This window comes from Pseudopipra pipra, chromosome 5 (genome assembly GCF_036250125.1).
Source record: "Pseudopipra pipra isolate bDixPip1 chromosome 5, bDixPip1.hap1, whole genome shotgun sequence".
Lineage (NCBI taxonomy): Eukaryota > Metazoa > Chordata > Aves > Passeriformes > Pipridae > Pseudopipra > Pseudopipra pipra.
Window position 1 is genome coordinate 50,245,699 of NC_087553.1, and position 13,829 is coordinate 50,259,527.

General features: G+C 37.1%; 1 protein-coding gene across 3 annotated transcripts in view; it reads right to left on the reverse strand.

The window, feature by feature from the left end:
- Positions 1-5,079: 5,079 nt before the first annotated feature.
- Positions 5,080-13,829, reverse strand: part of TFEC (transcription factor EC) — a 42,081-nt gene continuing 33,331 nt past the window's right edge. For all 3 annotated transcript variants that reach the window (XM_064656030.1, XM_064656031.1, XM_064656029.1), the window contains 2 exons: positions 10,327-10,474; positions 5,080-9,401 (listed from right to left, as the gene is read on the reverse strand). In XM_064656030.1, the coding sequence (XP_064512100.1) occupies positions 9,021-9,401; positions 10,327-10,474 (529 nt within the window). In that variant the 3' untranslated portion in view covers positions 5,080-9,020. The remainder of the gene's footprint in view (positions 9,402-10,326; positions 10,475-13,829) is intronic.

The following is a 13,829-nucleotide window of genomic DNA, read 5'->3' on the forward strand; positions in this document are numbered from 1 at the left end:
CCATAGAGCATGAGCTTAGGGAGGCGGTGGGCCTTCATCCTGGAGACGTGTCCTGCCCAACGCAGCTGTGTTCTCAGCAACATGGCCTTATGGAGAGAAGACTAGATCAAAACCCAGTCATTTCCCATTGGGGAGAGAGGTTAAATACTTGTGACTGCTGCTTGTTCTAGAACAGATGTATTAGTCACATAATCTGACCAGTGGATATTTAGGATTGTATGGAGGTAGCGTTGATGGAAGTGTTCTAGGAGTCGCAGGTGGTGGCGGTAGATGACCCATGATTCGGAACCATATAAAAGAGTAGACAGCACAATGGCTCTGTAAACATTGATCTTTATACTTTTCTTCAAGTTTTTATTTCACCAAACTCTTTTATGGAGTCTTCCGAAAGCACTATATGCCTTTGCTAACCTGTTGTCTATCTCTCCTTCAATCTTACCGTCCGAGGAGATGATGCTACCTAGGTAATTAAACTGCTGGACTGATTTGAGCTCTGATTTGCCAATTGTGATATGGGGATGATGGAAGACTTTCTGAGGTGCAGGTTGATAGAGAACTTCAAGAGAAGAAGCTACACACTATTGTCAGGAGACACTTTTAATATGGGAGGAAGTAAGGATCTTGGCAAAAGTTTAAAATTTTAAAAGGGGTAATATACAACCAAGGTAGAGTATTCTACAAAGCACCGATCCAACACGCACCAGCTCGTGGCAGAATCCAATCCACTGGTTTTAAGTTACCCAAAAGAGATTAAGAAAAGAGTCAAGAAAGAGATTAAGTGAAGAAACAGAAGTAAAGAAAGAGAAGAAGAGAGGGGAATAAGAGAAAACTAGATTAAATAGCTACCACCAAAGAGTCCTATGGTGGTCCGGCTCTACAGGGCGCTGGCAGGTCCCAAGAGAAAAGGCAAGATGGAGCTTATGTGCTCCTGTATTTGTGTGCTTTAGCCACTATGTCCTCTCCTCCCAGGTGGGACGGCTGGCTCACTGACTACTCAGTGCCTCCAAGCCAGAGTGAGGGGTGGTGAAAGCAATCAGAGGCTGGATTAGGAGTTCCAGGGGGTGTGGACAGGCTCCCAGGCTGCTCTTTTGACTGACAGCTGCTCCATATGTGTTCCGGGGCTGCCCTTCCTCAAACACACACAAGTTGGTTCCAACTCAATAATACTTTATTGATCCAATGTTTCACATACATTGGTGCTGTTTCCCAGCTACCAGCCTGTTAAACCACTGAGTGGTCTGCCAGGTTCAACTGAGGCTGCAGCTGGTCCCTGACAAGCAGGAGGAGCTGATGCTCCTCATGCTTTCACCAGCCTCTGGAGAAGGAAGAGCAGTGAGCAAGGGAGTGCAGATTTTTTTGTTTTGTCTTTCAGAATTTGGCAGAGTTTGAAAAGTTAGAGAATAATGTGAAAGAGATGGATGAGCAAGGGTACTCATAACTTAACCCACCAGAAGCTGGGAATACCACAAAATAAGCTCATTTCTTTTCCTTTAAGAAGGGACAGGCTCTGCCAGAGCCCAGCCCGGTACTCCTCTGCCTGCTTTTCAGGTTGATATTTGCCTTTGAGCAGAGATCTTGCTTTGGGTGTCCCAGATCCCATTTGTAACATTTTGGGATCAAGAATGTACCTTCTTTTTTTTCTTGCCCCTTAACCTGAGTTGTCCCATACTGTGATTTTACTTGCTCAAAGGATGCTCTGCCTACTGCAAAAGAGCAAGTTAAATTTAGTGTAAGTTGGATTGTAAATTCTCAAATGGAGACAATGCCCCTTGGGTGTTTATTGTAGAATTCAGTTCTCTGGTCTGTCCTTACAACTGACCATACTTACTTTACTTTGCAGTAAGACTAAATTGTTTTGTGTCAATTTGTTTTTATAGCAAGCCAGCTGTGTATATTAACTGTTCTACAGTAGAAACTATTTTCCAGTGAATATGATGAAATGGTATTTCTGCAACGACTTTCATTATTCACTTTACTTTCCAAATGGCTCTGTAGCAATACAAGATTTTTTCTTCTTGATGTTCCTCTCCTTAATGATGACAGGAGGTGCCCATGTCACAGACTAACTCAACCTACTTCTGGAAGAGTATATAAAATACTTTAGCTAACAGATTTTTGTCCAACTCTGAATATTAAACTTAAATAATTAGGAATCTTTGTTAACTGAAGACAAGTTCATTACAAGTCAATACAATGTACAAACATGTTTTTATGCAAAATGATAAAAAAAAACATAAACAAAAGTCCTGTTAACCACCATTAACAAAATTAATGTTCTCACAGGGTTTGTACTAGGGACAGCTCTTGGTCTGAGCTAGGGTTTAGCAGCCCTCTTGTTCAAATGTCCTCAGGCTCAGAAGTCTGAGGGGTCTGCAGAAGAGCTCAAGCATGTTGCCAAATCCTGGCTTGCTTTGATGGACCAATACCAAGTTGTGTTACGTCAGTTTTATACTTACTGATTTTGAACCTCTTGGCTGTAAGCAGGTTGAAAGATGATCCAGGCCTGGATTTGAGGCAGAATGATTAGGAGACTCGTGCCAGCCCTGAAGAAGAAATCCAGGTGGAAAGTGAGGCTGGGAAGAGGTGTCCTCCTTAGAGAGATGGGAGGATGGGGCTCACCACTAGAGGCTTGGTTCATTTGAATCTGCTGGCAGTGGGATTGGTTGCTGAATAGAGTGACTGCTGTCTGAGTTGCACAGGCACGTGGTCCTGAGACATCTCTGGGGCCTCATCGTGTGGTGATTTAGGGCACACAAACGTTACATGCTAGAACTCCAGAGGCCTAAAAGGGAAAGTAAATTTCTAATCCAAGGAGTATGTTTTAAAAATGCAAAAGCACTTTGGAGGAACCATTATTTTCTGAGTAGTTCCTCTGTTGCAAACACAATGCCCATGTAGGAATGTTTATTTATGAATTCCAGAAAATTAATAGATACATCACTTGAATCAAGGAACTTCACAGAAAACACTGCTTATTTCCTCCATTCACAAAGAGGAAAGTTTCCAACAGTAACGTATCAGCTAATCATAGCAATCTGTGACGTGTAGCTTTCTTGATAACCTTGCAGCAAAAAAAGTAAATTTTTTAATAATTGAAAATTAACATCTTACAACCCCCCTGGAAATCAAAGGGAAAAAGGTCACAAGTCTAGGTCTAGGTGCTAATGCAAGGACTGATAGGTTTTCCAAGGAAGCAAGATAATTAGGATAACTGGCCATTGAAATCTTTTGAGATTTGCCCTGCTATACACTGATATACTGCTGTAAAATAAGAAAGTAAAAATAAGAGTCATGAAATTTTCTGGGGAAACTACATGGCAGGTAGGGATGCCAACATCTGAAAGTGCATGAATTAAATTAATGTATCAAACAGAGTCTTAGCACTTTAGCACATGTACTTAGGTACAGGGATTTATTTGGGGGGAAAATGCAGTTTGGATAGCAACTGAGATGGTATATTTCAAAGACATTTGAAATAACCCACTGCTTATTTCTTATGATTTGAGGCATTTCCCCTTCTTAACAAAGTGTTGTCTATCAAACTCGTAAGCATAAGAATTTCTTTGACTACTGTTCAATATGCCTGTTCATAACTCAGCCTCTTATTCCATTATAATGCTTGAATGATTCACATGCAATATTTCCAATCCACTTTTCCTATCTTGTGAAACTTTTTAACGAAATGTTAGCATTTGCAGGCACCAGATGTTTTGACATAAGGAGAAGCAATATGTAAATTTTAATCCATGCTAGGAACAATAGCCTGGAGGCACCTTTTTCTTATTACATGAATCATATACTTAACCACAATGTGGTGGATTATATCAAAATCATCACCGCCCTGAATATAAAACACTTGTCTTGTGGTTGCCAATTAATGAAACTGATATATATTTAACTTGATGGGTACCAGTGATTTAACCAATAAGCCTTAGCATACTTCACTACTGCAGTGTCCTTTATAATTAGACCTTTGATCTGATTATTATCACAACTTCATATATTTTTCTCTAATCTCCCATTGGTTGTCAGCACAAATGATGCTGACATTAAATCTGTTTGTCAATTGCAAACATCACCACTTTTAATCAAGCAGTATATCAAAAAGGCTTTTCTAATCTCTGAAATAACTTCTGATTTTATTTCCTGATGCTGTTTATTTAATCATTAACTGTCTGAGTCTGCAACAGGCTGAGCATTGCCTTTCTACAAAGGAAACGGAGGGCTCTCAGTCCATCACAAAGGAACTGAGTATCTTTTATGGTCAAATCCTAAGTTCATAAAAAATATGCAAAAGAGCAAAGCTTCTTTACATAGCTAATCACTGAACTTTAAATAATATTTAAAATAATATTCAATTTTAGTACTGATGCGGGTGTCTTAATGATTTGTCAAAATAAAGAGTCTGGAAAAATCTTTATTACAAATAGAATGTTTATCTGATGTATACAAATAATGAGCACTATTTTATAAGAAACAATGAACTATTACAAAACTATAGATTAAATGCATAATATTACTCAACAAACTTTACAACTTTTCATGCACAGAAAGCACCAAATATCTTCCAAAGAAAGCAGCACTCTTGATATTAGGAATTCAAAATGAAATCAGAATCCTTACTTCATTAAGGAAAAGTATTTTTTAGTGCCAAATGCTACCTAATTATCAGCTTTTAAAATGCTTTATATCTTAAAATACAATATTCTGTTTATTCTAGATTGTCTGGGGAACATCTAGTACATTAAAAGGTTTTTGTAGAGCTTCTTAGTGATTTAACTGATATCATCATGCCTGCTAGCAATTTTGCAACATTCTGAAAACACTTTCCATAAATCAAAGCCTTAGCAGCAGGAATAAGCAGATGGCAGGAGACCATATTAAAGAATGTATCAATTATTTTTATTAATGGGATGCTACTGGATCATGATCTATCATAATGGTCTAAATGTTTAACAGTTGTGAAGTGTTTTGTCTGTTAGATATCTTAGATGTTCTTAGTGGATGTTACTATAATGTCTTGTGACAGCATTTTTGAGGGTATGGACAGTGAAGTTTCATAAGGGGCATATAAAGAGATGTTTTAATTTCAGTCCTTTAATTATATTCATATAATAAACATAAAATACCAGCATATATAAAACATAACTGTAAAAAGATTGCATGTACAGTGTGTAATAAAGTACATTCTGTCTGCATAAAATGACTTGGAAAACAAGATACTATATGGTTAACAATGAAAAATGGCAATTATTATAAAAATATTCTACAGTCTCATAATACTAATGTAAATGCTTTTACTTATATGAGAGACAACATAATTTTAAATTACAATAATTTTACATCCTCCATTTATATATACAATCCTATTAAATTCAAAAGGTATTATAATAGCAAAGGTCATCTTAAGATTAAGTGAAGGAACTATAGTTATTTTACTATATAGAGCAACTGTGTTCCTGTTTGTTAAAACTGTTTCCACTTACTGTAGCTTTTCACAGAATCCACGCTATGCACAATGAAATAGTTTAGTTTTCTGTTCTTAGTATAGCTCTATATGCATCTCACAAATTAAACAAGATGTTAATATTTTGAGTCCCTTTCCTTTTTTGTAATTATCAGTCTGTTGTTTTGTGTATTTTGTAGGAACATGTCCACCAGCTTTGAATAGCTGCTACTGAAAACAAAAGCAAGAACTTCTCATTTAATACATCTTGACAAAAATATCCAGTTTTCCTACCCCCTGCCCAGCTGGAGGTCAAGCTCTGTAAGACTTTAAATTCTTTTCTAGTCCCAGAGCCACAGACATTATGCATGTCTTTCACGAGATTTCACTGAATAGATTTCTGTAGGAAATAGCCAAAGAGTGTATTTCACTTGCACCGTGTTTCAGCCCAATAATACTTGCATGGACAGCAAAGAAATTCTGCCTGATCAAGAATGTCAAGATTTGTCCCGGTAGTCATGAAATCCCTTTCCTCTGTGGAAGCTATTAGGAATGTACTCAGCTCTGCCATAGCAGTCCTCTCAGCTTCACAGTAGCATCACTGAACCTGCGATGGGAGAGGGAGGGCTTACGCTAAAAAGTCTGGGATTTGGCTGCCAGCACACACATCTCCTAAATACCTTCAGTGGCACCTATTAATCCCCAGAATGTCCTAGATTAGTTTTGCACCCTGTACCACCACTTAATTTCAAAGGTGAAGCTGTAAGCCAGTCCATAGCCATTAGCTAACACACTAATTATGGTGACTTTCTACTAGAAAAAATGCAGTGTTGGTGAAACACCATTGCCATAATAAACACCTGCAGGTATTGATGCATTTTGTGTTTAAAGCAAGGGGGCTGGGGATTTTGTGTGAAGAAAGACAGCTTGAATATGTTTGAGGATAGATGAAATACAGCATATTGCAAAAAGAACATTCACTATCTTTTGTCAAGTTTCTCATGCAAGAAGAGAGAGAAAAATTCTGGTGCTTTAAACTGAAGCAATTGTCAGAAGAATGAAAATCAACTTTAAAAAATTTAATGGGTGCACTATAATGTTTTTTTTAGAACAGTGCTTATAAAAGTGATGAAATTCAGGAGTTATTTAAAGTCAATATAGTTCAGAAGTATGGTCTAACTCACATGTAAAAGTTCAATGGGAAAATCATGTAATACATTCATATTTAATTTCTTTTTCTCCATTATGAGCAATCCACACTGGTGTATTTAAAACTAATGTAGTAGAAACTGCAGTACAAGGACAAATGGCATTTGATATCAACCAAATATCCCTTCCTGAATATGGACAATACTCAGATTAAATGGAAATACTCATACTATACTAGACATAATATGCTCCTAAATGTTACTTTTAATTCATCATGTTTTGTATTCAGATGTCAATATTAGCTAGTCTTTGGGAAAACTAGGACAAAAAGCTTCCTCTTTTAATTAATCCAATTTATAGAAGCACTCCAATTAAGGTGGTGTTCAGTCCTCCATCCAATTATCTTTGGGTAATACTCATCTGTCTTTTGCAGTCCTTTCCTACATACTACAAAACCAAAAAACAAACAAACACAAAACCCCCAAACAAAAAAAACCAAAAAACTTGCAAGAATCCTGTTTGTTGTTGTTATTATTTTTAACCATAAAGTGGGAGCATATCATAACCTCTTCTAATGGTCAGATCTGTGCTTACAGACCAGCTTATATCCACATAGTTTGCACAGGCTCATAGAAAACCTTGAGTTTCCTAAAATTATAAATATTCTTCTGAAATAGGACACTCCATCATCTTTCATAGTCATCTGGATGTCATTTATTATCCAGCTGCTAAATTTACAATTATGAAACTATCATGACACTAACTGCGTTGGTCAGGAATGTGCTATGACATGGGAGGAACACGAACCTCACAAGGACTGTGAGGAGGACCCAGATACCCATAACAGAAAAGTAAGAAACAATTGGTCTGGTTTTTGTTAATAAGTTTAAAGACATAAAATGTTAATACAAACAGCCATCCACTTTAATTTTTTCTTAATATTTCCAAACCTGTGGCATTTCTGGGCTGTGAGGCAGGCTCAGTTGTGGCAAAATTAATACACACTTTTGAAACATATTTTGAATCATTAGAGAATTCCCTGATGTGATCTTTTGGCTTTGGTTGAGGAAGAGCTTTAAAGACCTGTGCCAGTTTATTTTCCCATTTATTAATATTACAATTAGAATGATTACACTTAATGTCCTCCAGGAACATACATCACTCTCCAGAATTTCACTGTGTATAGAAGTGATATGACTTCTACCTGCCCTCTAACTGACAAGTCTTTACTGAGTCATCAGAACAGGTTTTCTGAATGTCCCCTCCTAGCAAGCCAGTTATGAGAGGCAGTGCATCACGTCAGTGTTTCTGAATATCCCCTTTAGTTTGAAAAGTCTTCCTTTTCAGCTTTTCTGTGGTGAATCTAAAGCCAAATTTGAAATTACATTATCTTTGTTTCAAGTGTATGGAATGGGAATCTTGTCATTTACCTCTGAGTCCAAATGGATCAAAGGCATATGGATAGAGTCCCTTTGGAAAAACCTCACTGTGCTGCCAAAGGAATTGAAAGCATCATCCAAAAGCACAGGATTATATCTCTGAATTCCAATCTCTTCTACATAAAAAAGGACACAGTTTGAATATTCTTGAAATAAGCAGCTGACATAGCACTATTACCAGTAGTTTTAAATTGTGCTAATTGTAACATGGAGTGTCTGTGCTGTCTTGTACATCCATACAGCCTTTCTGCTGCAATGCCATATCTTTTTCTGTCTCAGTTCATTTGAGTCTCCGTCATTATGTTAGCTTTCATTTTTCTTCTGTGTCATTAAAATATATATTAAAAGAGTGTTCTTTTTCTACAAATGAAATAAAAAAAAAACAACTAATGGCATTCCATGGAAAGCTTAATGGATTTTCTCCTTTTAAAGAGAAGCCTACACAGTTTAAACTGCATGCTTACTTTACTTGTGTGAAAGCATTGCCACCTTTATTTTTAAATTTTAAAATCTGTAACATCTCTGCAGTTCCCATCTTAAATAGTTCTCTGTTGCTTCACATTTCATAGAATTTTTAGTGGTATAAAAGAAAGAAATTAGCAAATTACTAAAACTTATGTTTTTTGCAGAAAAAGTGTAAGTAGATTGAAAAGAGATTGAATACAGTTTTGTAACATGGGTATTCCTTTTGTGGTAACTACTTTTGTAGTACTGTAAGTCATGAAATGATAGTAGAAATATTTCCAGTGAAGAAAGATTTATGCAAATGTCAGCTGTGAACAGAAGGTAAATTTGGGCCAAAGTGATATGAGTTCATGTCCATCTCATTTTCCTGTGAAGTAAGGGCTGATTTAAACCTTTGTCATGTAGTAACATCTTCACAGTGTCTCTCCTTATAAGTATTTAAAGTAAGAACAAACAACATGCTTACATTCAACGCGGTCTTTTAGCAAATGGTTTAGAGAAGTATGAGACCACTTCTGTTTTTATAAATCATCTCCATCATCTGTGCTAAAGCTGCTTCTCCTGCTGCTCTCTTTTGATGCAGCTGGGGACGTGGAGGACAAGAGTGGATCTGTTCCAAATGGCGACACTGTGTCATCCAATAAAATTTCCTCTAGACGTTGTTCTTCTTTTAAAGCTGCACTGAAGGACAAATCCGTGAAGTGTGAAAGTGGATCAGAAAAGGCTGTAGATCCATCACAAACATCAGAATTTTGTCCATGTACCAGAGGCATTTGTTGAGAGTAGTCTACAGAGTTCTCCTCTGGATAAGACTGTTGCTTGATGACCTGTGCAGCTAAATCGACAGCAGTGAGTGAAGACATGACTGGGAGGCCATGTGCACGTGCCTGGATCTCCAGTTCCTAACATTTCAAATGAAAATGATTAGACAACAGCTTTAAAAGACAGAGTTTCTTCAGAACTATTGCAGTAAGTACAGGAATCACGCATGCAAATTAATTATACCTTTTATCCAGTTGTGTGACTACATTTTAAAATATTAAATTCTTAGTCTATGAAAATTTGCCACTCAAGTGTTTTCATCCCCCCCTCTGTCTTTAAGCAACTATCCTACAGGAACATAAGAGATAGGACAGCCTCTACACCCACTGCATACTGAATCCAATGAAAATGGTAAAAAGATGTTGCAACTTGAAAATTTGTTATCCACTGCTATCCAGAGAAACAGAAGAGTCTTTACTTGGTGATGCTTATGATATACAGTTATATAAGTAAATCAACATATGTAAGATGATCGATTTTATGTCTGTCTATCTATCTACCTATCCATTCATCCCATTTTCATACATGTGTCTATATTAGAATCTTGCCTTTCAAGCTATGAAGGGCTGTATTCCATCTCTTCATGTAAAAAGTAGATATAACATAGCACACTATAACCAAGGAAGTGTAATGTGTGAAATGGCTACAAAGGGAAAATGAAAATACTGAAGGCAATTTTGTGTCCAGTATTGATTTTTGGCTGCAGGGACGTATTTTTTTTCCTTATCTTTTTTGTCTTTCTCTCGCTCTAACACATACATAATGAAACTGTTTGTACAAATCCTTTATTAACTTTCCATGAATTCCTTTATGTAAGGTATAATTATCAAAGAAATTTCCTAGAAACCTAAAAAATACCCCCTCTCCAATATACACAAAAATAAATAGGAAAGCCAATTCATTTTTAATAAATGTCATTTGGGGAAAAATTACATAGATTAATAAAATTTGATGAGGGATAAGTACTAAGAAAGCTTTGTAGTTCATGGCAACACTTATACAAACCTGAATTCGGAGTAGGAGTCTTCTGTTAGCATGCTCTAATTTCTTTTGCCTATGTTCTAATTCTCTGGCTCTCTGTTGTTCTTTCTGTAGCCACTTGATGTACTCCACTGATGCTTTTAAAATAGTCCCTTTGTTCCAGCGCATATCACTGTAGAATGTAGAGATAACCTTTTCACAATTGTACATGTCAGCAGAATTCATAAGAACTTACAAAATCTTTTACATTAATATGAAATAATGATTTACATGACTATTATTCACTCTTAGATATTATTGCTTCTGAATGGAAATTTTAATAGAATAGTTAAGAAGCCCTTATATAGTAAAATTAATCCCAGAATGAAAATAAGTGTCAAAAGAAAGTAATAAAGTGACTTTTTGTGGGAGAGCTAAATGCAATATCATGATTCTACCATTACAGTTTTTATATTTTTAGTGAAAATTGCTTTTATTATTAACTCTAAGATTAAAATCTATGTGCAGTATTTCTGCATTAATGAACTAGGAAATATACATTACTGAGGACTTAAACCTAAATTTTTAAAGATCATTTTGAATATACTACTCCTTTTACCTGACTTACTAATGAGGTTGCTTTTATGCTTGTAGAGAAGAATATTATCTGTGCTGAATGCCACTCCTCATTGATGACAGACCAGAAAAATCACACTTCTTTAACCATAATGACTAGGGAATGACACAAATCATGTTCAAAAATCTTGAAACAATATAAAATACACAGCTACATGCAGACCCTAACTCAAAATAAAAGCCTTGCAAAAAAAATTAGATTAAATCTGCCCATCATTCAGGAAATAATGGTTTAACTTCCAGCTTACAAGCAGCCTTACAGCAATAAAACACTTGTTTAAATGCATCTGTTCAAGGATTTTCATGTATGCATTTATCAACTTTTCATGTATTCCTTTAACTCAGGTCTTGAAGGCCTTGGAACAGGAATGAAATTTGTAGAAAATGTTTACTTTCTAATACATTTCAATATTTTAAGATACAGAATTCGTCTGCTGCATTAAATACACAGATATAAGGGTTTATCCAAACTATCCACTTCACTGTAAGACTGCTTAGGCTGAGCAGAAGGTTGGCCAAGGTTCTGGCCCTATAACACAACCCTGAGAAGGAAAAGTTATTTTTGCAACTAAGAATCTGACACTGGGAGGGGCAAGTATTTTTTTAATATCTATGATACCATATATTTACTTGCTGGCATTTATAGAGTCAAAAAGAAATATAAATTATATTCCAGTCTATCATCACTTTCCCTTATTCATAAAATCATAGAATATGCTGAGTTGGAAGGGATCCATCAGGACCATCGAGTCCAACTCCTGGCCCTGCACAAGACACCTCAAGAATCACACCATGTGCCTAAGAGCATTGTCCAAATGCATCTTGAACTCAGACAGGCTTGGTGCTGTGACCACATCCCTGGGTGCTCAACCAACCTCTGGGTGAAAAACTTTTTCCTGTCACCCAACCTAAATGTCTCCTGACTCAGCTTCATGTTGTTTCTTTGGGTCCTGTCACTGGCCAACAGAGTGAAGAGATTGGTACCTGCCCCTCCACTTCCCCTCACAAGGAAGTTGTAGACTACAATGAGGTCTCCATTCAGTCTCCTCTTCTCCAGGCTGAACAAACCAAGTGACTTCAGCCGCCCCTCATAAGGCTTCCCCTCCAGTCCCTTCCCCATTCTCATGGCCCTCCTTCAGACATTCTCTAATAGCTTATTGTTTTGGGTTTTTTTCTGTTGTCTTTGGTTGTTTCAGTTAATGAGATTTGCCCCTACTCTTGTGTTCACCTATGGTGAATAAAATTATTGCAGATGTTTTGTGTTCACCTTCTCAGAGTAAGTGCCTAAGGAACTTTGCACCCTTACCCCAAGGCTAAGCACCCTTATAGACTTCTGCCAATGCAGTTGTTTTTCTACTGAATATATAGGGCAAAAGCTAGGCAAGTACAGGATTTAGGAATCCAGGCCACTCAGCCTTTCCTGATGCACTTTACTAGGGATAAAACCTTACAGAGCTGATAGCTTTAAGGCACTCACAAGAATACACAAAATTATTTGTGATAAAGCGTTACAGTGTTTAACCATATCATAAAATTCAGACAATTTGCTAGAGATTTGAGAGAAACATTTTTTGATCCAAGAGTGTTCAAACTCATGTCTGTTCTCTCTGGGAAGCACACAAAGTATGGGGCTTCAGCATATTGGACCCCCCCTCACCTCAGTATGTGTGCCAAGAATGCACAGCTTTTTGGGATTAGAAGGTGAGGAGGTCAGAGAGAAAATAATTATTGTCTCAGATCCTGCTGTCTGCAAAGCCAAAACATCAGAAGCTGCTCACTGAAGTGGGTGTGTATTCTTATTTAGACATTCCATGGTCAAAAACGCTAGAACAGAGAGGGGACTGGGAGCCAAGAACAGAACATGTCTCCCTCATGACAGCTGAGTCATATCTTGGCAGTTCCTCTGCCCCTTCCTTCTTCTCCCTGAATTTCTTGCCCAGGTGGGAGGACAGAACATTTCCCTGTCAGCATCCCATGGGCTCCATCCTAGCAGAGGACTTTCTTCTCACATGTGGTTTACATTCAAACTGTAAATGTTAAGGAAGTTTTTAGTATGCATAATAATGCATATTTTCTGGACAAATCTTTGACTGCCATCACCAGCTCATGGCAACTTTGAAAAGCACTAGAGGAGTAAGAATGCCTCGAGTATATACTATGGAGAAATGCAATCTGCAATCATTCGTGTTACACATGATTTGCAACCTTTGTGATATTGCTTACTTTTAGTTCATATTACCTTGATAATTTGAGGTTTTTATTTCTATGGCAATGACATTTTTTGTCACAGGATAAAATAAATTTTCACTGGAAGACCAGTTCCTAGATTCAAACCGCCAGACGGATGGATCTGGTCAGCTTCTGCATGAGATACATATGGATAGATATCTCTTGTGGTAATATTTACAGATCTGAGAAGCAAAATTATCACAGGATGAAATTGCAGTAGTTATTATTATCATTTAAGAGACTGTTATTTAACCTGTGTGTGTCTGTGTCTGTGTCTGTGTGTATGCATGTATCCCATATATCTTCTACATCTCTTCTCATATATACACATACTGTTTGATGTCTTATTAAATGAAAAGTATTGAAGTTAAATCTTCCAATGTCTGAAGGCAACATGGCAATGGATCAGCTGGTGACCTTAGTAGCCAATGTGAATTTCACTTTGTGTCTCTCTATACCAGGATCAAAAGAAAATATTGAAGCTGTCTGTGCTAATTCTACATTGCAGGTCTTCCTCATCCATTCTAGCCCAGAGCACCACACAGCAGTCACGGGACAGTGCTGTGGAGAAACAGAGGCTCTACGCAGATGTGCAGTGCTGGAAGAGTAGCAACATAACTGGTGGGGATGAAGGCAAACAGGGCAATAGTACAGGTGAGGTTCCTGTTTAGCAATAGCCTACA